The 27,468-nt window shown below is 38.0% G+C and overlaps 1 protein-coding gene and 1 long non-coding RNA gene across 4 annotated transcripts; one reads left to right on the forward strand and one right to left on the reverse strand.

The window, feature by feature from the left end:
- The first annotated feature begins 1,061 nt into the window (after positions 1-1,061).
- On the forward strand, positions 1,062-15,386 carry LOC143854624 (cold-responsive protein kinase 1-like). Of its 3 annotated transcripts, XM_077364670.1 has the most exons (10): positions 1,068-1,211; positions 1,346-1,437; positions 4,286-4,329; positions 7,751-7,874; positions 8,049-8,164; positions 8,256-8,466; positions 8,582-8,819; positions 9,332-9,482; positions 14,134-14,560; positions 15,019-15,386. In XM_077364670.1, exons 4-9 carry the CDS (start codon positions 7,802-7,804, stop codon positions 14,521-14,523), a joined length of 1,179 nt encoding a protein of 392 aa, XP_077220785.1. In that variant the 5' UTR covers positions 1,068-1,211; positions 1,346-1,437; positions 4,286-4,329; positions 7,751-7,801; the 3' UTR covers positions 14,524-14,560; positions 15,019-15,386. The 3 variants fall into 3 exon arrangements, with proteins under 3 accessions (XP_077220784.1, XP_077220785.1, XP_077220786.1); XM_077364669.1 differs by lacking the exon at positions 1,346-1,437 and having other exon boundaries at positions 1,062-1,211; XM_077364671.1 differs by lacking the exon at positions 1,346-1,437 and having other exon boundaries at positions 1,101-1,190.
- A 6,884-nt stretch (positions 15,387-22,270) lies between these two features.
- On the reverse strand, positions 22,271-23,506 carry LOC143854886 (uncharacterized). Its single transcript, XR_013237618.1, has 2 exons — positions 22,623-23,506; positions 22,271-22,528 (listed from the first exon to the last, which is right to left on the reverse strand). It is a non-coding gene; the product is annotated as an uncharacterized LOC143854886 (long non-coding RNA).
- Positions 23,507-27,468: the final 3,962 nt, after the last annotated feature.

The raw sequence follows: 27,468 nt of genomic DNA on the forward strand, positions 1-27,468 counted from the left end.
TACAGGGTAATTTTTAGCTTTTATCATTTCACACACAAAAAAAAAAAAGGGCATTTTTTATCTTTTTATGAGTCAAGAAAATATGCCATGAGTGATTTTTTTTTTCTTGAATGGCAAAGAATTATATTAATAGAATGATGAAGCACAGGAGAACCCATGGATCGACATGATCAAAGGACCATGAATATTTTAGTGACAGATTTTATGGGATGACCTGATTTGCAAAATTCTCTCAAATGTCATTGAGTCATCACTATTTTCAAATTCTCAAATTAGAAGACTCTTTTTGCGAACAAAGGAAAGTTATCAATCTTTCCAAATTCAAAACTAAAATATCAGTACCTCTCAACAATGTCTAAAATCAAACACTCACTCTACTAAAATATCAAATCTCTCCGAGAGTCACGTTACAGTGGGGCGAATGCGTACTGTAGGGGGGGGTGAAAATATCGTCGCCGCCGAAAAAAAAATAAAAATGTAATGTTGATATTTTGGTCAAAATTGATGGCAAGACATGACTTGCAAAATTCACTCAATCGTGATGTCACACACAAAGGACCCATAAAAAAATGGGGGAGTGATAAATCGACTCCCAAATATGATAAATCGATTCTCTCTCCTCTAAGTTAAAGAGAGAAAGAGGAGAGAGATAGACACATGGGGAGTCGATTTATCATTCTGGGGAGTCGATTTATCACTGAACAAAAAAAATCGTGATGTCACTATTTACGGATTGTCAATTTGGAGATTATTTTTAACCCCACTGTAGGATTATGTGCCCCTTTAACATGATCTAACGTCAAAATGCGTCACAAGCCAGGTTATACTGGGGGCGCGTAATCCTACAATAAGGGTGAAAAAATCATTGCCCAAAAAAATAGACCTCTTCTTATAAATAAGTAATACATAATAGGTTGTGCCCACTTTTTTTTTATGGTCCAAACCATTCATCTGTATGGGCTACGTGCCAAACAGATGAACGGTTTGGATCATCAAGAAAAGTGGGCCGTACCTACTTTTTTAGACTTCACGTGATTTCACGGCCACCCGTATATAAAGAAGATGGGAGGAGAAATGGTATTTCGCGTGCTTTGACGCTAATGAGTAGAAAGTTCAGACCTCCTTCTGTTCGCCATTGACTCAGGAGAATCCCTAAATACTCATTTTCGGATTCATCTCCCTCGATTATCGTAAGCATCTCTGGGATTCAGGTGATTTCCTTTCTGGGTTTGTTAGATATTGTCTTTGTATGTTGAATTTCCTCTATGTCTGATGATATCCTACATTCAGTTTCTTCTTTTTCTTTTTCTTTTTTTCTTTCTAATGATGTTGTTTTTTCAAGTAGTGGATTGGTAACAGAATTCTGCACAGATGTAAAAAATCAATGGAAGTTCTGAATATATATCCATTTGTTATGGGTTTTCAGCGTTGGATGAGGTCTGTTTTTTAATTCTGGGTTTCATGATCTTTTGGCTTGATTTCATTGTTTAGGGTCTGTTTGCGCTTTTCAAGTAAGCATCTACTACATGCTTGATGAAATTAATAAGTGGGCAATTGAAATCTGTCGCGATCAATGTTGGAAAGAAATATGATTTTTTTCATGAAACCTCATCAAAATGACGGAATGAATGAATGGCTGAAAACAAATATGATCCTTGGCAGAGCATTCAACAAAACTATCTTTGTCGCCATCAATTTTCTCACTTTTCTCTACCTAAACATCCACATTTGCGAGATTCAGCTTTTCTCAGTCTTTGCTCATCTCCTTGATTGCTATTTGTTCATCTTTACAGCCAATTAGGCACGTACCAATTTTTGTCTAGTCAGTTCTCTTCAATCAGTTTGAATTGTTGGTTGGTCCACCCCGGGCTGGGTCACCCTAAGACCGGCATGCTCGGTTAGGTCCAAAAACGGCTTGGACAGCTGTTCGGCTTGACAAGCCATGCCGACCTAAAGCATGGGGACCACTCCAAACTGGGTCATCCTAAGATCCACTTGCTCAATTGGGTCCAAAAACCTGAGTAGCAACTCAGGTTGGACGGTTGCTCGGCCTGACAAGCCGTGCCGACCTAAAGCCGGGAGAGGGTGATTTGGGTGATTGTGGTTTTAGGTTTTGATTTTCTATATTCCTGGTGAAATGTGGTCCTGTTCTTGGGGGATTAATTTACCCCGAGGAGAAGAAATAGGATGTAAAATAGAAGAAATCGAGCGAAAATGACGATAGTGGTGTAGGTTGAACAATTTAATCCTAATTTTTAGGGCTATTGAAATCTTAGATCACCTCTGAGGTTTCAATATCTTAAAAATTAGGGCTAAAAAAATCCTTTCCTCTCCGCCCTTCCCTTCCCTTATCCTCTCTGCCCTATCTGTCTTAAATTAATCCCGCAATCGAACAGGCACAATGGGTTTTCATGGAACAGTTCTGTTTTAGCCTTTAGGAAGTTTTTCTGCATTTGCATAGGGTGCATTCTTTAACCATTCACTAGAGCTGTTCTTTTGATTTTTCAACATTGACAAATTCTACTGGAGCATCTTCGTACTATTGAACGCACAAAAATACTTTTGGATGGGGAGGGCGAGCCTTGGCGCAACGGTAAGGTTGCTCCATTGTGACATGGTTGTCACGGGTTCGAGTCACGGAAACAGCCTCTCTGCAAAGCAGTGGTAAGGCTGCTTACATCTAGCCCTCCCGAGACCCCACAATGGCGGGAGCCTCGTGCACTAGGCCGCCCTTTTTTTATTGTTGAAATACTTTTGGATGGAGTTTGTTGATCACTCTAGCAGTTTAGGTGGGAATTTTGTAAACTTATCTAAAGTCAGCCGAAAAAAACACAAGATTATGCACATTTATTGTTATCTAGTATCTCATGATGTACTTTACGAATCTGCTTGCATCAAATCAACGTGAACAGTTGTAGAATCAAGTTATACCATGACCCTGTCCACCTTTGGCCCAACTTATATCTTTGCATAATTTCATTTTTATAACATTTTAAATTCTATAACAATTGAGAAGGGGTAGAAACCAGTATATAAAGATTAACATCATAACTATAAGTCTTAGTAAACCAACCGCCTAATAGAACTTATGGAAGACTTTTAAGTCATGAACTGTTTCAAACTTTATCAATCTATTACTTGACAAGTCCATTTTTTATGTTGGAAAGATCGCACTTTGCAGTCTTCATATGCAGGACTTGAGTTACACATCTTTGCAATCACTTGAGTATCTATGCCCACAGATTCCTTGATTCCTTCATTATTTTGTTGGTTTGTGGCGGTGGTGGTGTGTATTGTTTGCGTGGGTGGGGGTGACAGGTGTCGCCATCTTATTTGCTGCCTCTCTTGTTCAGGGTTTTCCTGGCTACTTGAACTGAGTCATTTCATTCTTTTCATGCTGTAATTTTTCATCCTGTATGCTATGAGGCCTTTTCGTCCTATTATTGTTCAATCATCAAGCTGTTTATCCACTATCCATGGGGGATATTAACATTTCACAAAAGCTTTTCTCTAACCTTAAGTCCTGCCTTTCTTCCTAATTAAACTTGAAGTCATAATTATCAACTTTATCTTAAAAAATAAGTGTTTTCAATGAAGCTAATTGATATAAAAAAACAGATACAATCATGTTCACGGTTATCTAATAATGTCATGAAATCTTACATGCACTTGTGAGATACGTCAATGTAACTATTTGTATGAAAATTAATTATTTTTTCTTTTATTTTCTTGTAATCTTGTTGGTTCTCTGTATAATAATAATGTGTATAGAACAACAAGAATGTGAAGTAGTAATTGTAGTGTGTTCTCTAATTACGATTAAACCACCAAATGACGACAATGAATAATAAAATGAAGGATTTAGGCATGCTATACTTAAGGTAGGTTCAGAACACCTTGCTCCTACGATACATCAATCTCTTGTATTGGAAGTGTGAACCCGAATTCGTCGCAGAGATAGGTGGGGCCTTGGGTGCAGTTTAAGCATTTTAAATGTTTTATTTTCATTAGAGGGAATTACTTTTTCTTGGGAATTAGGGTTTCAAAGTTGAATTCAAAATAAAAGTTTATAAAGACCAATGTAAGTCCACTTTTGGGGCAGTTTTGAGATGAATACTCAACTCAACTAAGCCTTTGTCCCAAACTAGTTGTGGTCGGCAGTTTTGAGATGAATAAGAAGGGTTATTTTTTTAAGTTTCTTTTTTTGCAATTTTATTGCTTTATTGTATGGTTTTAGAGGAAGATACTTTTAGGATTGAAGACTGTTTTTGCTTGTTCTCTACAGGGATTTGGAGAACTAACCTACGACTGACTATTATCTCTACAAAGGTTAGTGGCTGTAATTTTTCTACAGTTTAGACTCTGCATGGGTTTATTCAATTCATAAAAATTATTGGTCAAACTACACTTCCTGTTTTCTAAGACTTGATATTGTATTTCTGCATGAAAATTCAATCAGTTTCAGATTGCTTTACATCATTTGGTATCAGAGCATAAGAATCATCAATAAAAAAAAAAATTCTACACCACCCCCATGCACAGAATAGGAGTTTTTGTAATGCCAAGATCACACTTTCGTTTTTAATTGGAACTCGTGTATTGGGATTATGGTTGGGATATTATATAAGGTCTTGGATGCAGGTCTTTGATGTAACCTTATACTCTTTGCATAGGTCTTGGTTACAAACCGTCAATTGTAGAAAGAATTAAAAAAAGGGCGGCCCAGTGCACGAGGCTCCCGCCATTGCAGGGTCTGGGAGGGCTTGCAGAGAGGCTGCTTCCGTGACTTGAACCCGTGACCACCGGGTCACAATGGAGCAACCTTACCATTTCACCAAGGCTCGCCCTCAGAAAGAATAACAAAGAAGAAGAAAGAATAAAAAATAAAAATGAAAATTAATGCATACCTGAAGTTTGGATTTGAATCCCACATTTCTTAGGTACTTCGGTCAAAATGTCAACATGTGAACTGAAATACTAGAATCTTTATACTCTCGATGCAACGTTTTGGTCGAGGAACTCCATCCACTCCTATTGGACCTATATTTCCCAATGAACCACATCCAAGTTAAGTTGTAGGATTGGATGAAATCTGTCTCATCTTCCTATCTTTATGCACAATATACTTAATGATTATTTCCCAATTCCTAAGGATATATTGTAAATAATATCCTCTAAACTTCTTTAGTTCAAGTGACCACCCAACAATAAAACCCTTCACATCCCAAATCAGACGATTTGTTGTCCTCTCCTTGTTCTCAAAGGTTCTCTTGTACCTTCCCATATCCATAGGACCGAAGCAAGGGTTAATGGAGCCAAACTCCATAGATTTCTATATCCACTGACTCTACCATGGCTGAAGCAAAATGCCACCTTGTGTCTTCGCAAGGCCTACATACCTTCAGTCTTCACCGAATAGAGAATACTGCAACAAATTACATAAAATAGGCAACTATTGTGGTGTATAATGCGCACACTTAGAGAGAGCATGCAATGGAATCTTGCGAGCATCCTAGAGAAGAAAAAATAATGCTAGAGAGACATCTCGTTTTTCCCTTGCTATTGAAACGTTGCCTAATTAAATAGTGCCCTAATATATGCAATTATGCATGCCCGTGTTCTTGAAATCATAGTGTAAGTAGCGTGACTAGGATTTGGGGACTCATGTCCACACCTGTGTACTAATGGATTTTGTCTCATAATTTAAGTTCATGTACAATAGTGATCTTCTCGTTCTGTGCTAACAATAGTGTGTGTCCAAGTACACATCAAGGGGAATGCACAGGTAGACGTGACAGACTGGCACATACAAAATCTAAGGTTCCTAGTTGAGATAGTGGATCAATTGTCTTCTCACTAAAAAGAACCTTATAAGGCGGTTGACATTGCTTATGATGGTTCCACTCATGGTTTTAAATTTCGGTTTCGGTTTTAGAAGGCATGGAAATGGAAACATTTAGGTTTTAGTTGGAAAATTTGGTGGAAATCTTGTAAAATCCCTGAAACGTATTGAAACATATGCAAATGATGGACATTTAAGATGCAACTTCAGGAAGTGCTACATAAGCACAAATACATACTAAAAAATCATCATGTTACATTAAATGGATATGAAAGTAGAATAGAGAATAGGAGAGAAAAGGGATGGAGAATGCGTTAGAGAGTTCTCTGTATCCACTCTCACGCATAAATATATATTTATATATGTGAGAGAGTGAGAGACATAGAAAGACATAAATACCCCTCCAACGTGAGGTGTATCACACGACCATTCTCAACACTCCCCCTCAAGATGGAGTATGTATGTCATACATTCCCATCTTGTCACATAAATCACTTAATCCGGCCCTGTTTAGGGGTTTCGTAAACATACCCGCTATCTGGTCGTTTGACCTTGTGAACACTGTGCAACTCTCCCTTTTTGAATCCTATGACGAATAAAATGACAATCCACGTCTATGTGTTTTGTCCTGTCATGAAACACCGGATTCATGGCTATATGAATGGCGAACTTGTTGTCACAGTGGAGCGAGAAGCAGGTGATGAGTAGGGCAGACCAATCTCTGACATAGATGACCTCAACCAGATCAACTCACAGCATGTATATGCCATGACTCTATACTCTGACTCTGCACTTGACCTTGATACATCTTGTTTCTTGCTTTTCCAAGACACCAAGTTTCCTCCAACAAAAGTACAATAGCCATTTGTAGACCTCTTATTTGTAGGAGATCCTGCCCAATCTGCATCTGAATATCCCTCAATCCTCATATGACTATGTTTTCTGAAGAGGAGACCTTTATCAGAAGCTTTCTTCAGATATTTCACTATTTGGATAACTGCCGACCAATGAGGTATCCGTGGTGTACTCATATACTGACTAACCACGCTGACTGCATAAGAAATATCTGGGTGTGTGACCGTGAGGTAAATTAACTTCCCAACTAAATGTTTGTATCTGCCTGGATCCTCTAGTAACTCCCCCTAATTAGGTGAAAGCTTGATATTTGGGTCCATTGGTGTCTCAGCTGGCTTTGGTCCCAGAAGACCAGTCTCCTCCAATATATCCAGTGCGTAATTTCTTTGTGATAAAGATAGTCCTCCACGTGAATGTGCTACCTCTATCCCTAGAAAGTATCTTAGACGACCAAGGTCTTTAGTACAAAATTATTTTCTAAAGAAAATCTTTCAGTCTTTGTAGCACTGTCACATACTGGTAGTGAGCTCGATCACTTCTGTCTGAGATTGGATTTTCCTCATCATCCCCAGCTCATCTATACTGTGACAACAAGGCAGCTATTCACATTGCTACCAATCCGGTCTTTCATAAGCGTACGAAGCACATAGAGGTGGACTGTCACTTTATACGTCACAGGATTCATCAGAGAGAGATATGCACTACTTCCACTCGGTCGGCAGACCAACTTGCTAATGTTTTCACCAAGCCCCTAAGCAAGGCTAGACTTAGTGATATTTGTACCAAGCTTGGAATGCTCAATATTTACATTCCAGCATTCCAAGCTTGAGGGGGAGTGTTAAATGGGCATTATATGTGTATGTTGCCTAAGGGCATAGTGGTCATTGTATCTTATCTCTTTATATAAATACATTAGTGAGGGGGAGAATACTCCAACTCACTCTTTCCTTCATTTCTCTTCTCCTCTCTCTTCTCTCCAACAGTCTCAACTTTAGATTTCTGTGATATATAGTATCATGTGCATATATCTCATCAAATGGTTCATTTTGGCAGGCTTGGCTTAGCATGAATTAGAAAGACCGGTCACTGTTACATCATACAGTAATGTCTTGGTTCTCTTGCTTATTCAGAAAGAGTGAGACTAATCCAGCCGAACCAATTGTCAATGTTGATGAAGGTAAAATTTTATCTGGAAAATATTTTGCGCCTCGTCCAGTTAAGATTATTGACAAAGCTGTTTTTTTTTTTAATGGCATTATTGACAACACAGATGACATGCATTTTACCTATACGTCCCTTCTCTTCTTTATGTATGTTTATGAATTACTGATTGGATTGGATTCCATTCCAGAAGTTTCAGGAATCCAGAATGTTAAATTGTACTCTTACAATGAGTTGAGAATTGCCACTGACGATTTTAGTCACGCTAATAAAATTGGGGAGGGAGGTTTTGGGTGTGTCTACAAGGTGAAGGCATTATATAGCTCCATATATTTCCACATTTTCTTTTCTTGTGATGATTGACATCCATCTTTTATAAAATTCTTTTGATGAGCAGGGAAAGCTTAAAGATGGAAAACTTGCTGCAATTAAGGTCCTTTCGGCCAAGTCGAGTCAAGGAATCAAGGAGTTTTTGGCTGAGTTAACTGTGATCAGTCATATAGTGCATGAAAATCTTGTTAAGCTGCATGGTTGCTGTGTTGAAGGAATTCATAGAATATTGGTCTATGGCTATGTTGAGAATAACAGCCTTTCACAAACCCTTCTTGGTAATTTCAGAATTCTGCATTTGATGGTTTCAAGCATTGGTTGGCATTATAGGTTTAATTTGTTGCCTTTTTACCATTCAAAAAAGAAAAAGAAAATTCTGTTGCCTTGTTTCAGGTAGGAAGCAAAGTAACATTCAGTTTAGCTGGAGCACACGGTCAAAAATATGCATTGGTGTGGCATGTGGGCTTGCATTCCTCCATGAGGAAGTCGAGCCACATGTCGTGCATCGAGATATTAAAGCGAGCAATATCCTCCTTGATAAAGACCTTACCCCAAAAATTGCAGATTTTGGTCTTGCAAAACTTTTCCCATCCAACGTGACTCATATTAGTACTCGCGTTGCAGGAACAATGTAAGTTGAATCCTTTTTCTTTCTTTGTTATTATTATTATTGCCTTTTCGGTAAGGATTTACTACCAATACTAATAGAAAACGGCATACTCTGTAATCAAATTTATCAGTCATTCGTTGTGAAAAAAAAGGGAAATCAAGGGCGGAAACTCATCTACCTGATTGCTCAATTTTTACCCTTTATTATCCATCGTACGGACTATATGATATTGCTTTTTCTTAGCAAGTGTGCTCTTTGTTATATGATCACATGGATTTCAATGCCATGGGTAGTTCCATGTATCATGAATTACCACATTAAGACCTTAATTTTATGGCTGTGGACGAACCTGATCTATTTGATTTTTCAGAGTCCCATGTGCCAGTTTAAAAAATTGTACTCGCACCAAGGTGAAACTGAGTTGACCGGGGCAAGTCAATGATTGCCTCGGGCACTTTTCTGTGCTCCATGCCTTGGTTACTGAAATTCACTGCCTTTTGTTCTCTAACAAATATTGATATTTTTTCTTGAAGTGGCTACTTGGCACCCGAGTATGCAATACGTGGGCAGTTGACACGGAAGGCAGATATTTACAGCTTTGGGGTTCTCCTTTTGGAGATAGTAAGCGGGAGATGCAATAGGGATAGACAATTACCTTTTGAAAGACACTATCTTCTTGAAAGGGTAAATACTTCATCACTCCACAAGATGAAAATATTCAACTTTAGTTAATTTTTTAGGAGGTGCTGGTTGTGTGTGGTCTGCATATTCTGTTTTTGTTATGTCGTGTTTTGATGCCCATGACTTAATAGCTAGTTTTAAGGAGTAAAAAACTCGAGCCAGACTTGATGAAGCCCCAAATTGTAGACATCTTGAAACCTGGCCAAGTTCTTTAAGTTTTGAGTTTAAATGCTTGATATGTAGTCTGATTTTTTGAATTTATTGGATATGCAGTTTAGGTTTTTGAATACTTAATCAAGTTTTTGGAGATGCTTATTTTTCTTTGCTTGCGTGTGTGTGTATATATGTATGCATGTATAACCATAAAACTCAACTGGATTTATCTTATAAGATGGAATTAAAATACATTTAATATACATCTATGAGATACATATACTCATAAATTATAGTTGCAAATATGCGATGCTAACTAGCATATGACATGATTGTTAATTCAAAGTTGGCAACACATGTTTGAAACATTAGTAGTTATTTTGACCAATAGAAGTATCCGGGATGAGTATAAGTATCATATTTTATCGTACATGATATTTTGAGCCTTAGACAAGTATTCGGGCCTCATAGACTATATGGAGTTATAATCATACAGAGGATGCGAATGAAACATTTCACTACAAATATCTAGGATCAATTACATGAAAAACAATTTGGCAGTAACACAGCATTCATCAACTTACTAAATTATGATGAGAAAAAAACTAGCATTGCTGAAATGTTACCCGGGAACTTCATTATAAAACATCAAATAGCAAAGGTCCTGAATGAGCCATAGGCACTAAACAGCACATAAAAAGATAATCAATGAGAAGCACCCATTAGGAACATTATAGTTAGCATTTGGAGGTTTCTGATCTATGCAAACACTACAAACATCTAGGATCAATTACATGAAAAACAATTTGGCAATCACACATAGCATTCATCCACTTACCAAATTATGATGAGAAAAAACTAGCATTGCTGAAATGTTACCTGGGAACTTCATTATAAAACATCAAATAGCAAAGGTCTTGAATGAGCCATAGGCACTAAACAGCACATAAAAACATAAGCAGTGAGAAGCACCCATTAGGAACATTAAAGTTGGCATTTGGAGGTTTCTGATCTATGCAAACCTAGGAAGCACGGGTACTCTCCCGAGGCTCCCGTACCCGTACCCGACCCGTATTGGGTGCGGGTACGTCCTGGGTACGTACCCCAAATTTTTGTTTGAAAAAACCCCAATTTTTGGTTGCTGGGTGCGTGTCGGGTGCGTACCCAACACCTCCTGCTTCTCTTGTCTGGTGTAAATCCTTCCCGTGCTTCTTCTCTCTCATCTCCTGTACTCAGTATTTACATGTAAACCATTTAAGTAAATGTCTATTTACTTAAGATTTACATGTAAATAACGGAATACCCCCCATTTGGATTTATTAAAAATAGTTTCAAGACCTAAATCTAAAATGAAAAAAAGTAAACTCTCCTGTTCTAGTACAAAATCCGAAGAAAAAGAGTCGGGTAAAATTTTTAACTTTCTTAACTTCCAAACGGTTGGGTATTTTTCAAATTTTAAAAATTTATAAAATCTATCATGTCCAAACATTATTAAATCCCAAAAGTCCGGTATAAAAAATGTCATAAATTGGTCTCTAAAAATTATTCATCTTGTCAGGCACTGGTCAACACACTGGCAACAGACTTTTTTTCTAATGAATGATGTATTGATGCCTCATGTTATGAAATATGGAACTTAATCACTTATGAAATTAAGAGTAATATTAGAATTTTCCATTTTGGTGATGTTATTGTTATTTGATTGCTCTCCAATTATTATTTTTTAATTTTTATAAATATATAATAAAATATTAAAATATATTATTATATTCAGCGTACCCGAACGTACCCGCACCCGGGTTTTTTGGAAAATCACGTACCCACGTACCCGTGTCGTGTCGTACCCGTACCCGTGCTTCATAGATGCAAACAAATCAATCCACAACTACATGACCGTTGGAGATCAGCCAACTCGGAAGTGGATAGTTTGGATAAACAAGGAGTTGATCGGAGCTAGCTTATCATCAGTGATGTTTTTTCCTGTCATTTGTGGACACGGACACAAGTGTCGTGTGTCTACATGGACACGGAATGTCGGACACGGCAAACCCCCAAAACTTAGAAATGGGGACACGACTAAAATAGAAAGTATATATAATCATAATTCATGGATACGGATTCATGTGTTGAGTTTCGACACCGATACGAGCTGTCTGACATGGCAACATCTAAAAATCTAGAAATGATGACGCGTACATACATATAAAATTACTAATTGTATAATTTGTAACAATATAAATATAGTATTCATTTAACAAATTTATAAATCTTAGAATTAATCAACTATAATCTAAAACAAACATGAGATAATCAAATAACAACTTATTCATCAATTTAATCTAGTTCTCTTCCGTCTCCAATATACAATGAGAAGGGGAGACCAATATGATAAAATGAATATAGTATTGGAATAAGAGTTTGTTTAGGGTTTTAAGTTTATGGGAGGTGATATAACAACAAGTATTAGTTAAAGAAGATCTAAAAGAAGTGTTTATAATAAAAGAGGTAAACACAATATTCTATAATAAAATAGAATGTCACATTTGACGCGGTACAAAAACGTGTCCACACGCCCACATTAAGTTTAACACTTCTAGCAGTACATTTAAAAGTGTCCAAAGGAGTGTCGAAATGTGTAATTTATACATGGTTATTAGATACTGAATCATCCTTCCCCACAAGAGACATAGAAGGAGGACTTGATGGTAAACCTATCTTGTGTCTCCTCTATCCAAATCCCGCTCTCTAAATATACAAGGAATATAATCCTATCCTGTTCTGGTATGGGCACAACCCTCAAAGATTCTCAAAATCATCTTTGTCAGGATTTCTCCTATAATCCCAATCGAAAGCAATCCTTTCTCGTGAGATAGTCTTCAATAATAATACCTTTCAGCAGAGACCAACTTTTAGGGCTCCAAAAAGCTTGATAACCTCAAGTCTTCCTAAAACCTCATCTTTCACATCCCTAATGCCTCATGTAAACAGACTTTGATTTGAAGATTGGACCACCATGCTTCTGAGGCCATATCCCTTGGGAACTCCCTATTATCCCACCCCAACAATGATGATTCTACGCCGCAGGGCCTCCTCTTCACTCATATTCTATTGTCACTTACCCATTAGGGTCATCATATTCTGCAACCTTAAATTTTCTATCCCACAACCACCTTTACCCTTTGAGTTACACACTTTCTTCCACTATACAAAATGTTTGAGGAGCTTCCCTCATTTCTTTTCGTAAGAGTTTCTTTGAACTCTTTCAATCTTGTCGGTCTTGCTTCTTGGGATCTGAACATCAACGTAAAATAAACCGCCCAATTTGAAAGATAAATCTTAATAATTGCCATCCTACCCCAGGATTATATTGATTGCTTCTTTTGACTTTTCCATAGAGCAAGCTTCCACTGAATCTTCTAAATAGTGGAGTCCCACTGCAACTTCAACAGTATACCCAAGCCTATAAGCAAACCAAGGCATGAAATAGGTAAACATCAACTTGCATCCCATAGTATTTGATTAGGATAATAATCTATTCTCTAATAGTGATAGTTAAGTGAATCTTTGGAAATACCTACAGGGCGTGTAATAATATTTCTCCTTGATGAGATTTTGTTTGAAAGACTTAAATGCATGCAAAAATGAAATGTTTAAGGTAAATTGGGTTATCACTTGGTTGTCAGTTATGCATCCAATAAAGTGATTCCTTTTCCCAAATTGTAGGATCCTTCTTTACATAGCATATGGGTATCATTTATTTGTTTTGCCAAAACCCATTCCATGCCTTCACACACAAAAAAAGAAAAAAAAAATCCATTCTATGCAATGTAAAAAAATTTCACCACATTTCTTTACATTTAGATGTTGTCATTTCATTGCAACCATGGTTTTAAACTTCCACTAAAATCGACACAAAACGACCGAAATATTTTCATTTCCATCCCCACCGAAACTGAAACGCATACCAAAACTGAAACCGTAAGTGCATTAGTGGTAGACTATATCAGTATGTGTTTCATAATTATATTAATATGATTTGCATATGAAATGTGGTGCGCGTGTGTGTGTGTGTGTTAATTCGGTACATATCATATTTCACATGCAAATCATATAAATATTTATAATTATACATAATACATACCCGCATGTCACCAGGTGTTCAATGTTAATAAACCATTATAGATTGATGTCTTGCTTATTGGATGGTTTCTAAGCATCCATTTGTGCTTATTCTGTCATTTCCTGATGTTTCATCTAAACATTATACCATTTGCATATGTTCCTTACGTTTTGTGATTCTACAGGATTTCCACCAAAATTTCCAACCGAAACCGAAACGTTTCTGTTTCTGTAGTGACTGAAACTGAAACAGAAACCAATATTTAAAACCTTGATTGTAACCACACTATCGCTTCCAACATCAACTACAATAATAGAAAGGGAAATGATATTTTCACATCCTTTTTCCACAATTTCATCGCATGAAATTTCTGTGTTGCAGGCGTGGTTTCTGCACGAGAGTGGTAAATTGGCGAATCTGGTTGACAAATCATTAAGTAAAAATTACAATGTTGAGGAGGCTGATAGGTTCTTGAAGATTGCTCTCTTATGCACGCAAGACGAGGCAAAGCGTCGTCCATCCATGTCAAATGTAGTCAAGATGCTAACGGGCGTGATGGAGGTGGATGAACAGAAGATCACAAAGCCAGGCCTCATCTCCGAATTTGAATTCAAAATCAGAGACACAAAGGGAAAAGCTGCCGAGAAAAACACAAGAAGCACAACAGGTTCCTCTGGCACATCTCATCCCGAAACTTCATCCACGTCATCAGCAAACCCCATTAGTTATGCCACCATGAGCATCACCGCGATAAGCAAGCGGAGCAGCTGAGTCTTCCCTGAATAATCAATTTTTTTCGGGTTTTAAGGTTTGTGATTTTATGTAAATTTTGTGTAAGATTACATTCTTGGTTAGTTTGTTAGTTATTATTTTTCAATAGCTTGGTGTTTATACAAAGATAGGCTATACAAAAATATGGAGTCTAATTGAACTAGAATTGGGTTCAGGGGTTTCAAAAATCCTGATTCTTTGTACCCATAAATTGCCTGGACCTAAATTTACTTAGGTAATCAAACTGGGCCCTGGCGGCAGCCCATTTGGGAGATTTATACTGATTTTTTTTTTTTTGTGGAAAATCAGGGAACTGAAAATTAGGCTATTTTGGTAATTACTGCTTTGAAAAAACATGAGTCACTTTCTTAGGTAGAAGTGGTGAGTGACTTTCATTTTTTTTCCTTTGAAGAGAAAATGGTGGGTGTAAATTCAATTTGAAATAGAGGTTAGTTTCGTCCTTGTGTTTAATATTTCTTTGCTTCTGGCATACAGGGGTCTGAATCTGATGGAGAGGTTCAGATGATATGGGGTATTGCAGCTGATGGCTCAATTGTAATTTCAGTCGATTTAGAGGTCATCAAGGGAAGCGGCAGCAAATGTTTCGCTCCATTTCCCTACTAACGAGTAAAAGGGCACACTTTGGTTAGGCTACCAATAATCGCACTACCATTTTTTTTTTTAGGTTCTATGAGGAATGATAGACTTAAGGGCGCACTTGAAAAAACCGGTATACAAAGGCGCCCCCATTGGTCCATTTCAAGAAAGTACATTTAGTGTTCATATTTTTTTCTTCTTTTTCATATTTATCAATGCCATTTACAAGGATTGGGCGCGACCCATCTTCATTCTTTAGACTATCATTTTTTTGTTTTCTTGATGTAGATTGAGCATTCTGTTGAGTCTTGTTTTTGTGCTTGTTAGCCTTCTTTTTTTAACTGGACAACAAGATGTGAATCTTACTCTACCACCCCTTTCTTTCAAAAGAAAGAACTCTATTGGCGCACAGAAAACTAATGAAATGGTGTGGATAAATATAAAAATAAATGAACACTAAATGCACTTTCATAAAATGGACCATTAGGAGCTCTCTTTCTTAAAATGGACCAATAGGAGCTCCCTTCTCATATTTACAGAGAGGCCAGTAGTGTGAGCTAATTCGTATAAGGTCATGTTTGGCAACCACAGTAGTGTGAGCTAATTCGTATAAGGTCATGTTTGGCAACCATGAAAATTATTTTGACGGAATATATATTAGTTTAATCAAGTGGTGAGAGAGGATTGGGAGGGCTGGAGAAGGAGAGACTTGAGAAGCCATGAGTGAGGAAAGAGTTAGAAGTGGCTATAAAACAGGGAAAAAATAAATCATATTTTGAGTGGAGTTTTTTTTTTCCTTGTTTTCAGCCTTTTCTTAGCATCTTCTCACTCGTCACTCTAAGATCTATCTCCTCTCCTCTCCTCTCTCACCTTTGGGTAAGCTAATATTCCATGAAAGAAAAATGTTGGGTATATAATATAACTCTATTATGTTCTAATATAAGCCTAATAAGATAATAGACCGGTGTAGTGCGCTTATTTGGGCTAGAGCCCATTAACCTATTAAAACCCTAGTGTATCTCTATATATAGGGGCTGGAGGCAATAAACTTGGTATTCCAAATTAGATACCTTGGGTGTAATGCTTCAAGCAACCTCTTGCTTGACCTAATTACTCTAACAAAAAATTCATGGCTTGGAAACATGACCATAATGCAGCAGTCTCCATGTGATTTATTGTACTAAATGTTTCCAAATTTTTTTTAAGGAAATGATATCAACACTCCAACGTTTAAATAAGATGCGAATGTTATTACAAGCTCTTTAAATACTGAACAACTACATACTTGAGGAATGTTATTACAAGTTACAACATTGCCGTGCTGATATCGTTTCCCTTTTTTTTATTGCTTTCTCTCAGAAAGTAGTGTCCTCAATGGACTAAGAAGGGTAGACGAATCCGAAAGATTAGAACATTAATGGATAAACTTTTGGATGCAACAATTGGATCGTACCATCTCCATTGGTTCCATATCCTAAGATTTGAAACAATTTTGAATCGTGACCCAGATGTAGCCACAAAATCTGATCTAAGTATGAAAATAGATGCTAATGGAGAGCAGCAATGTATGAAAATACCCTTCATTTTGTTTTTCATTCATGTAATAAAAACATACTAACTACGAACAACATTTTATTTTCCTGCTTTTGGTTTCCATGACGATTCTCCTCTCTATGGAGTTTCTTCCCTCTACTCCTAACTCGTAAGTATGTAAAACAGTAAAAGGTAAATTGCCTACCAAAAAAAAATGTAAAAGGTAAGTTGGAACTAGAATACTCCATTGGACGATCCGATTAGAAATGGATGGTGGGTGACCTTGGATATCAAATCAGGAGACGGAGAATAAGGATAGCGCGCTGTAGGCCCCATTCTCTTAGGGGCTGTTTGGATACTCGGATTGTAGAATCCGGGATTTCTTCAAAATTGTAGCTAGGAGACAAGAGAAGGGGAGGACCAGCCGTCGTTTTTTACTCATTTTTTACTTCTCACCCTTCTTTCCATCAGCAAAGAGTAGCAGATCCTCCCATATTTCCAGGTATTAGAAATCTCAGGATGCAGGAGAGATTTTTAAAACCGGAATTTCTCACTTAAAATATAAGAAATGTTGTAAGGACAGCATACGGCAGCTTGATCATTAACCCTCTTTTACACTGTTTTCAAACTAAAAACCTGGTTTCTAAAATCCTCATATCCAAACGACCCCTTAGGGTTCATCTTATTTTTTATTTTTTATTTTTTTGATGACATAGGCATCCTCACTCCTTTTTAGGGCAGGACCAATCCCTACAAACTACGCGCATCGGGTAAGCCTGGGGAATCGAACTTGCATAAGTAGGGGAGCAAACCCACGACACCAGCCAACCCTGTATGGGTTATCTCGATTGGTTTTGATACAAATTTTCAATTAAGCTACCTCTTGATTCCGCCTAGGGAATTCTTTCGTTTTCGCTTGGGAAGCTATTGAAGAGAAAATTATTCCATGGATATAGGAGGGGCCCAATTGTGTGAAAGGGCTAGAGACGGAGGGAGAGGGAGAGACTTGTGTAACGGACCGTATCATCCTATGGTGTGGGTTGTACAGTAATATTAAGGCCCAATTGTAGGCCCCACCCATATTTTTCAAAATGAAGTGTAAGGTCCATCAAATGAGGGCTAGGATCATCCTATGGAAATGAAGTTTCGAGGCACAACCTATTTACGTTGTGGCTTATCAAATGGACGGTTTGGATCATCCTATGGCATGGACCGTTCATGAGAGAGACCGGTTTGGCCATGTTGTGCCGGGTGTAGACTGGAGGGAGGGAGGAATGAGAAACACTCCGCTGTAAATTCACACCCCCTGGAGTGTACGCATACAGGGTGCGTATGCGTACTGCAGGGGGTGTACTGCAGGGGGTGCGAATTTATCATTGCCCCACTGTAATTACGGGGGAATTTTGAATTGAAGTATAAGGTATTATGAAAGTAGAGAGTACAAAGAAGTAGCCACGGGCTTTATTGTGAAGACGGATAGTAATTGATCTTAATGAGGTCTGCACCCCCTCCCAACATTTTCATTTTCATGTATCCCACCTAGGGCTGCAACTCGAATCGGGTTTTACCCGACCCGCATCGACCCGACCCGAAAATAACCTGGGTCGGGTTCAGGTTTCATGGGTTTCAGGTCGAGCCGGGTTGAGCATTCAAAAGCCCGCATGAATCTCGGGTCGAGCCGGGTTTGAAGGGGCCCGACCCGACCCGACCCGAGTTACATAAGTTATAGTATGTACATTTTTTTCTATTGTTAGTTACAAGTTAAAAGTGAAAACCCACGCACCCACTGTTATTGTATGTGAGTGTAATTTCTGCTTCTATGAGTTGAGTTGATTCAAGCATTTGATTCAGCATTGTTTGATTGTAGTTACAACATTGTTTGATTACGGCATTGTTTGATTCAAGTGTAATGTGAGTGTAATTACATCATTGTTTGATTCAAGTGTAATGTGACTGTAATTTCTACTTCTATGAGTTGAGTTGCCTTAAAACAAGAATTTTCCTTAAAAAATTGCGTCAACGTGAAAAAACCAGACCCGACCCGACCGTAGATTTATCATGGGTAGGGCCGGGTTTGGGAATCGTGGGTTTTCCGAAAAAAAACCCGACCCGACCCGACCCGAGATATTTCTCGGGTAGGGTTGGGTTCTCCAAAACCCGACCCACCGACCCGAGTTGCAGCCCTAATCCCACCACTTGGGATCTATTTTCTCTTTCAATAAATGCTAAAAAAAAGTGTGGGTGCAACTGTGTAAGTGATCTGATAAGTGAATCTGATAGTGAATGGTTACTCTGCCGTTATTGAGAAGCGGGCCCACCCAAGCATTCATCAGTTTGAATTGAACAAAGATGGGTCCCACTATTTGTACAACATGAGTCATGCACTCAGTAATTAAATTTGCTAGTCCTACGACCGGATGAGAACGACTTTGTCTAGAAAACCACTTTTACCATCAATGGTAAAAGGCGATTTTTGGGATCCTGCAAGGTGAATATGGAGCATGTATAAGAGATCCAAACCGTTGATCTGGTGGAACATCATGAGGCAGCCCACATGGGGTTTTTTTTTTTTGATGAGTAAGCTGGGGTTAGGCGGGACCCCTACCAGATGATCTTTTTTTTAATGGTATAAGCCCACATGGTCTTTGTTTCATACTTTCATCTTTAACTGACGTTCAATGTGTATGATAAAGAACTACAAATATCAACGGTTTAGATTTTCTTGAGCCCAGGATCATCTGCACAAGGTGTTCTCAACAGCATCGGATCGGATTTCTTCTCAATAAGTGAATTCATTTTAGAATATGGAAGTGATATATTTGTCCCCTTTTCTTCCCCAGTCCACCTCCCTGTTGTCTACTTATGCTACTCTTTTTAAACTACAAGGGGGTGGATCGGGAAAGAAAAGGGGGCAAATGTATCATTTTTTTTTTTGAGAAGTAAGTTGGGCTTGAACCTCTATAGAACATATAGTCTTTACTCCTTACCATTAAGTTAGTCTCAATCCTCTATAGCATTTCCCTTTATAATATCTATTGATATTGTCACTGCCATGTTTTGATAATTCCACTAACACAACTTGTCATTTATTATTTAAACAGCTCTCAAACGCTCCTACAGTTCCCAAAAAGCTCTAAAAAACCAACCAGAAAAGAAAACACAAGCTAATTTCGTGCAATTATTTAGACAAGGTAGTGCCAAAATCAGTACCGTATGAAGCGTTCTTAATAATTTGAACTACACTGAGCTGAGCTGACAAATAAATAATCATTCGCCTCTCCCAACCATCAATAAAAAAAAGCACCAGCATTGACAGTAAAAGAAAAAAAAGGCAAAACTGTAAAAAAAAAAGGCAGTAAAAAAGAAAGACAGAGATGGGTGACATCGCGCTCGGATTTTAGAATCCGGAATTTCTTCAAAATTGTAGCTAAAAGACAAGAGAAGGAGAGGATCAACTGTCCTTTTTTACTCAATTTTTACTTATCACCCTTCTTTCCATCAGCGAGAGAGTAGCAGATCCTCCCATATTTTCAAGTTTTAGAAATCTATGAATGTAGGACAGATTTTTAAAACTAGAATTTCTCACTTAAAATCCAAGAAACGTTGCGATGACAGTATACGGCAGCTTGATCATGAACTCCTCTTTTACACTGTTTTCAAACTAAAAACCTGGTTTCTAAAATCCGCATATCCAAACGACCCCTTAGGGTTCATCTCAATTTTTTTTATTTTTTATGACATAGGCATCCTCACTCCTTTTTAGGGCAGGACCAATCTCTACAAACTACGCGCATCGGGTAAGCCGGGGAATCGAACTTGCATAAGTAGGGAGCAAACCCACCCACGACACCAGCCAACCCTGTATGGGTTATCTCGATTGGTTTTGATACAAATTTTCAATTAAGCTACCTCTTGATTCCGCCTAGGCAAGTCTTTCGTTTTCGCTTGGGAAGCTATTGAGGAGAAAAATTATTCCATTGAATATAGGAGGGGCCCAATTGTGTGAAAGGGCTAGAGATGGAGGGAGAGGGAGAGAGTTGAGTAAGTAGGAGGAAAAAAAGAAAAATGACATGTTGTGAAAAGGGGGAATATTCCACATAGAGCAACATGGATACATCATACATGTCAGAGTTGGGGAATCAATCTTCTGACTGAAATACCCTCACTTGGAAAGAATACTTACTTAGATAACCCTCCACTAGTCCATTGCTTGGCATATAAAAAGGGAGATGATTTTTTTACCCCCCCCCCTAGGATAATGCGCCCCCATTTTTAAGGGAGTTGTGGGCAGATTTTTAACGCATAATCTTACAGGTGGTGAAAAAAATCATCTCCCCAAAAAATTTGAAGTAGTGACTGAATAAGTACCTCCAAACCTATGAGAAGGACAATCCAACTCCAAAAACCAATGAGAAAAATGATGGCAACATGGCGATTTTGAAGAAATCTGTGACCTATAAAGTATTTGACAGAGTACTCGTCTCGTCATCCTGCGAAGTGCAAACCTACAGATATGAAATCAGTAGGCGGATGATAAGGATTAACTACATGCGCAAGTTAGCATTCCGTACATGGATTTTTAGGAAGACAACGAAACCCTCGTATCTTGTGGGGTGTAGGACAACGACTACTGAGAAAGTCCACTTTTACAATCAACGGTAAAAGGAATTTTTTTTTCTTTTTTTTTTGACAACTGGAGGAGACGTGTATATAAAATCAAGACCGTTGATTGTGTACAACTGGACGGACCCCACAACATGATCTTGTCTCATCCTAACATCACGACTAGGACTAATGGATCAAAGGCGAGTGCCCAATACACGTTGCATCAAGGGCCTAGGATCATCTGATCAAGATGGGCTCAACAACCAAAATTTGTTTGTGACGTTTTAAGAGTTTTTCACTTGGAAATGATATATTCGCCCGTTTTCCTTCCCTGAGCCACCCCATGTGTAAAATGGTTGCCATAAATACACTAGATGGGGCTGGACCATGGAAGAAAAGGGGGGCAATGTATATTTTTTTGGTAGGTAAGCTGGGATTGAACCTTTGACCTCAAGGTTGAAGAACACATTCTCCTTTCATTCCATACATATAGCACGAGGAATTGGTAATGGTCTAGTCACATAAATACAGATTCACCTATAATTTGCATGGGACCCCTTCGAATTCAAAGGGAGGACTAGGCCTCTATGGAGGAAGGAGTGTCAAAGGGAAATGATATATTCGCCCCCTTTTCTTCACCAGGCCAGTGTGAAAAGAATTGATAAACACGATACAAAGGTAGTGTCAAAAGAGTCGTCATAAGTACACTAGAGGGGTGGCCCTGGGAAGAAAGAGGGCGAAAATTTACCTTCGCTATATATAATTGAGGATAATGCTTGAAGCACTACGATTGGATCCAATGTACTAAAACCCCATATCTTGAAAATCACACTCACCACACAATCTCAACCATTGAAACCGAGAAGATGGTCCTCTTAACAATCCATTTTGCAAGCCATCACTTGATCAAACGGTCTGGATTGCCTAGTGAGGGTGGGATTTTGGATACAAGATATTCAAAGACTTGCATGCCCACCAGATGAACGGTGCAGATGATGTTAAAAAGGCACTATTAGAAGAAAAGCACAAAAAATTACATTAATAAGAAAGGAAGAAGAGAAAATATAAAGATGAAAGTGAAGAAACATGATAATGAGAAGAGAGGGGCATAATGGGAATAACATGGGGGAAAATGACGTTTTCGTAGCTTTCCGAGTAAAAGAAGGATGAAGGACGATGGGGGCATCGAGGGTAGTGTTGAAAATTCCTTTCAAAGGGACAAAATGATCGACCCTCGACAGAGCTTTACCTCTTTAAGAAGAAAAGAAAGCTGCAACATGAAACGAATCTCACCCTTTCATTAGAAACCAAATGAATAAAATAAATAAACAATACAAAAGCAATTTGGCACACAGATTATATACTTCAATGATATGCATGAATCAATGGATAGCGATAAAAAGTGGACGCAGAAACGATAGACCAACCGATTCCCTTTCCGAAAAATCCGCCCCCTTTGTTTGTCTTTTCGGGAAAATTACTGGAAATAAAAACAAAAGGAGTGAAAAGGCTTTATCAAATAAACCGGTAGGCCAAACCCCAGCTTACCCATAAAAAAAAGGGGGGGTGAAAAGAGGTTGTAAAGATAATCTTCCTAATATCTCACACACACATATATAGAGATGAGTGTGTGTATATACATATAAATTTATAGAGAGAGAGAGAGGGGTTAAAAAAATTCTTGGAATATTGCATATAAAAAACAATTGATCAGTTCATAGACACGCAACAGCAATGACTTTTTCATGTCACAATTTTTATTTGATATTTTATTTTTCTGCTAAGAACTACAGGAAAACATACATGCAGAATCATTCTATTCCATTATGGGCTAGTAAGAAGAACAAGACTGAGAGCCATTGAACCATTTCAAAAAAAAAACAAGAAGACTGAGAGCCATTTCTACATGGCCTTTGGTTTTTCAACTAAGAAGAGAGAGAGAGAGAGAGAGAGAGAGAGAGAGAGAGAGAGGGGTATGCTTGGCTCCTCGCACGCCACCCACAGTAGCCAATCACTTAAGAGATTGGTCTCTACGTGTGGCATACAGGGAGCCAGGCACAACCCATTTCACCTTTTATTTTCCTTTCCTTTGCACTGCCAAAAAAAATTCAGCTCAAGCTTCACCTATTCTTCTTCCTATCCTCTGCAGTAGAGAGAGAGAGAATTTCACACTCTATCTTTGACTGCAAAAATAATCAGCCAACCTTCACCTAGTCTTTCTTATTTCTCTCATTTTCGAGAGAGAGAGAGAGAGAGAGAGAGAGAGGACACAAAATGAAGTGATGGCTCTAGATTTATAGGCTTGAGGGAACGAGATCTTTACATATATTTTAAAATAGAAACCCCAACATCCCTTACATACTAATAAAAAATACCAAAAGGTATGTAAAAAAACGTGAGTCCCACTAGGCATCACCTTTCCTAAAATACGCATCACCTTTCCTAAAATAAACCAATCTTAGCAAAATCCTAATTAAGTTTTTCCAGGCGTGGGGTTTGTCATGTGGGTCTGCAGATTTTCCTCCTCTAAATTTAGTCGAATTTGAGATACTGACGATCTTGGGGCCAAAGAACCTCATTTTCCAGGCTTGCAGGTTTAAAAGTTTTCCTTTTTCTCCCTTTTAAAAGAGATGGTTTTTATCTTCTGAGTGCGGATTTGTCTCGAGCGCTTGGAAAAATTCAGATTCTTTTGCCAAACAAAGCCACCAATCAGAACTAAGAAATTATAAAAAAAAAAATAACATATCTAGCTCTGGGGAAATGTTATCAGCACTACTGTATTTTGATGATCTCACTCCTCACTTTATTAAAGGTACGGTATGGCCCGCACCATTGGATGATCCAAACCGTCCATTAGATGGGCCACATCCTAATAGGTTGTGCCCCAAAAAGCATTTCCATAGGTCGGTCCTAACCCTCGCTTTATTGTCATTTCCTTTGTATCGAAATATGTCTATTTACATACAGGGCGCTGATTGGGAAATAAAAAATGAGAAACAAAAAAAGGAAATAAAAAAAATTGGGTAACATGGTTTAAAAAAATGGAAAACGCATTTTTCAAAATAGAGAAAAGTATTTTCCAAAATGGAAAATGAGCTTCTCACGAATCAGAAACGCGCTTTCCCAAATTTTGGGATGGGGTCATGTTTTCCGCTTCCGAAATGCGATTTTCCCATAAGCATACTTCCTACCTTCCGAAAGTGTTTAATTTCACATTCCTCATCTTAAGCTTTTACCAAGTAGAATCCATACTTCGCCATTGTAAATGGAATGGTCCCGAGTGTGGACCGCTCTAGTAAGGGGGTCATCTAAGTGGGAGTAATGCCAGGAAGCGAAGCAAATTAAGTGAGTGAATGAAGTTCGCAAATGAAGCAAACTGTCTGTTTAGGATCAATAATTGCGAAGCGAAGCGAAGTCAAACATACTAGTTAGATAGAAGTATATAGAATTTAGCTTGATTGATTGTCTGAAGCATGTTTGTCCCCAAGACCTAGTATATGTCGCGACTTCCTATTTTAGTCAAAAAATTAAAATAAATAATGGGAAGTGATAGATATATATGTTGATCTCACCGTTGGATCATCTTGATAGTAGATTAGGCAAGTTGGTTAAGTGAGGTAACCTAGCTAGATTGGGCAATTGGATTAAATTAGTAATTACGTTAGATTAGATTTTATATTCTTTTCTCTTTCTAAAGTCATCACGTTTTACTATGTTTATCCTTTTGAGTGTTTTATATAAACAAACGCAGACTGAGGCTCCCCGTTTGTTCTAGATTTTGACAACTGATTGTGAGTTCAAATTCAACTATTGGACTACAAAAAATTAAACTTAATTTTGATTCCTCAGTTATAATTTCCATTTCGACATCATTTTCCAATAAAAAAAAAATGTAATGACATATTTAAGCAGGAGAGGAGAGATTATCTACATCCCTAGTCTTTGATACCATACACCCAGTCTTTTTTAAAATTTCCTCTTTCATTGGCTGTTAGAGAAAAGAGGGAGGGTGTACGTATTCCAAAACAAAGGGTAGAAATATCGGCTCCCCTTTTCATATATCTCTCGAATTTATTGACCTATTTGGTTCAGCTAAATTTCTGCGAAAGCAATATCGTTGGCATCCAAAATAGATTTTGTGCGGAATCGTGTAGATATCTTCATATCTTCGGAAGTGGATTGATATCCGCACTACCATAATTTGATAATGGCACATTTGACAGTGTCATTATCAACAATGGCAGTGCAGATATCAGCTGCCTTTTTGGAAATGTAATCACATAGTCAAGCGAAGTGACGAAAGTACCCTTCAATGTTGCGCATATTTCCATGAAAATTATGAAGCTTGTCGTCCTTACATACTTGACTGAACTTGTCATTTTTTTGGTCCCACTGAGGATTCCAATGGTCTAACAATCTCACTAAATGGGATGATCTCAGCCCTTAGATTTGTGTGTTACAAATGTTGGACAAAATCACATAATGTTTGTGTGGTCTGGATAGTTCGAATAGCACAATACTTGAATAGTGGCCCATCCATGGTATGCCACGTGTAGGGTGGAGATTCGTTCATACTGCTATCATTGGTACGAGAATTACCAGCGTTTGGTGGTAAAAGAAGGGGACGAAGGTACAACAAATGCTTTTCGAGAATTACGCTTCCTATTCAACCTCATAGCTTATCTGCATATGTATGCAGACATTGTACAATACTTGATGTGTATATATGGTAAGGGAAGTGATATATTCGCCCTCTTTTCTTCCTTGGGCCACTCCCTCTAGTGTATTTATGACTACTCTTTTTACACTAGAAGTGGGTGGCCTAGGGAAGAAAAGGGGTGAATATATTATTTCCATTTTAATGATATTTCCAGCCACATTTCAGCATTTCCTTTTTTTGGTAGGTAAGTTGGGGTTTGGCGGGGACCCTACCGGTTTATTTGATAAAGATACAAGACACCATCATTAACTTAGAACACATGAGAGAGAGAGATCCAAAACTCGGAAATAACAAAAAACAAAGCATTGGATCTAAAAGTTCAAACTGCTTAATATTCTTAAGTTACATAACTGGCTAGCTTGATGGGAGCATGTTGGGATCTTTAGGAGCATCTTAGGCAAAGAATGCAAGAGTATTCCTTCTTTGGAGTCATATGCCATTGTTCACCTCCAGAGTCAGTATCCGAAGGTGTTTGATAATCACCTTCTGAAATTTACTTGGTCTTGTTTGGTGTGGGTTTAATCTTGGCTAACAGGGGCTTCCTCTTCAACTAGTGTTCAAGGACTAAAAAACTATTTATTAGTTGGGAAGGTCTACATGAAGCACATTATTTCTTATCTTCTCAAGGTTTTTTCCTTCGGTTGCGATATCTGAGTCCTTTTGCCTTCTTTTCGATGCGGCTGGAATGAGTTCTCTATCATGGAGCTTCTTTTGAATTGTTGATTTTTGTGGCAAATGTATGTGAGTGGTCAAAATCATGATAGTTGCTGCAGGCTTTGGGCTTCTAGCCATACTTTACTTTATGACAGTGAACCTCCGTAGGTGTGGTGAGTTTTATGGTATCATGAAGGTATTTTTGGGCATCAATCTCTACACAAAACCTTGCATAAATCAGTCTTGATGATTCTACTAAAGGGGTATCCATCCATATAGAGGGGTTTTCCGATTTTACTAGCTATTTTGCGGAGATTATGGGGTGTTCAGAATTGGAGATGGGAAGCTGGGAGTCGATCCAAATAAGGAAGATCTGAGTTGTTTCCAAGGCAGGAGTTCAGTTTGTGAATTTGAACAAGAAAATTCTGTTGTTCAGCATTTCCAGCTCCTTCTGTTTGTCTTTTGCATGAAAATGACTTTGTTTTCATGAAAAGGCAACAAAATGAGGTGGAAATCAAATGACGTTGTTGTTAGGAAAATACAAACAAAAGACGGTGGCACTCTCATATTTTTCATATTTTTATAATGCCATTTTAATTTTACACTTTTGAAATTGGTTGTAGGCCATTATCAATCAATTCTGCTTGTATGCGCTACTAATATTGGCAGTACCATGTTTTAAAAATTAATTGTGATTAATTGCACAAACTCATCTTGTCTTTTAGAATAATGATATGGTAACCGAATTGGGAACCGAACAAATAGCCTCTTTTAACAACTTCCTCCTGTTTTTTTTCCCCTCAAGATGCCAAAACTACCCCTCCCAATGTGATGTG

Source organism: Tasmannia lanceolata, unplaced genomic scaffold (assembly GCF_043159265.1).
Source record: "Tasmannia lanceolata isolate RefF3 unplaced genomic scaffold, GAP_Taslan_0.1 ptg000020l, whole genome shotgun sequence".
NCBI classification, from domain to species: Eukaryota; Viridiplantae; Streptophyta; class Magnoliopsida; order Canellales; family Winteraceae; genus Tasmannia; species Tasmannia lanceolata.

Excerpts from the sequence above, each read along its gene's own strand:
- LOC143854624 (XM_077364669.1), top strand. The coding sequence starts at position 7,802 with ATGTCTTGGTTCTCTTGCTTATTCAGAAAGAGTGAGACTAATCCAGCC. Across the intron at positions 8,467-8,581 it reads CCTTTCACAAACCCTTCTTG|GTAGGAAGCAAAGTAACATT; the intron begins GTAATTTCAGAA and ends GCCTTGTTTCAG. Across the intron at positions 9,483-14,133 it reads GACACTATCTTCTTGAAAGG|GCGTGGTTTCTGCACGAGAG; the intron begins GTAAATACTTCA and ends TCTGTGTTGCAG.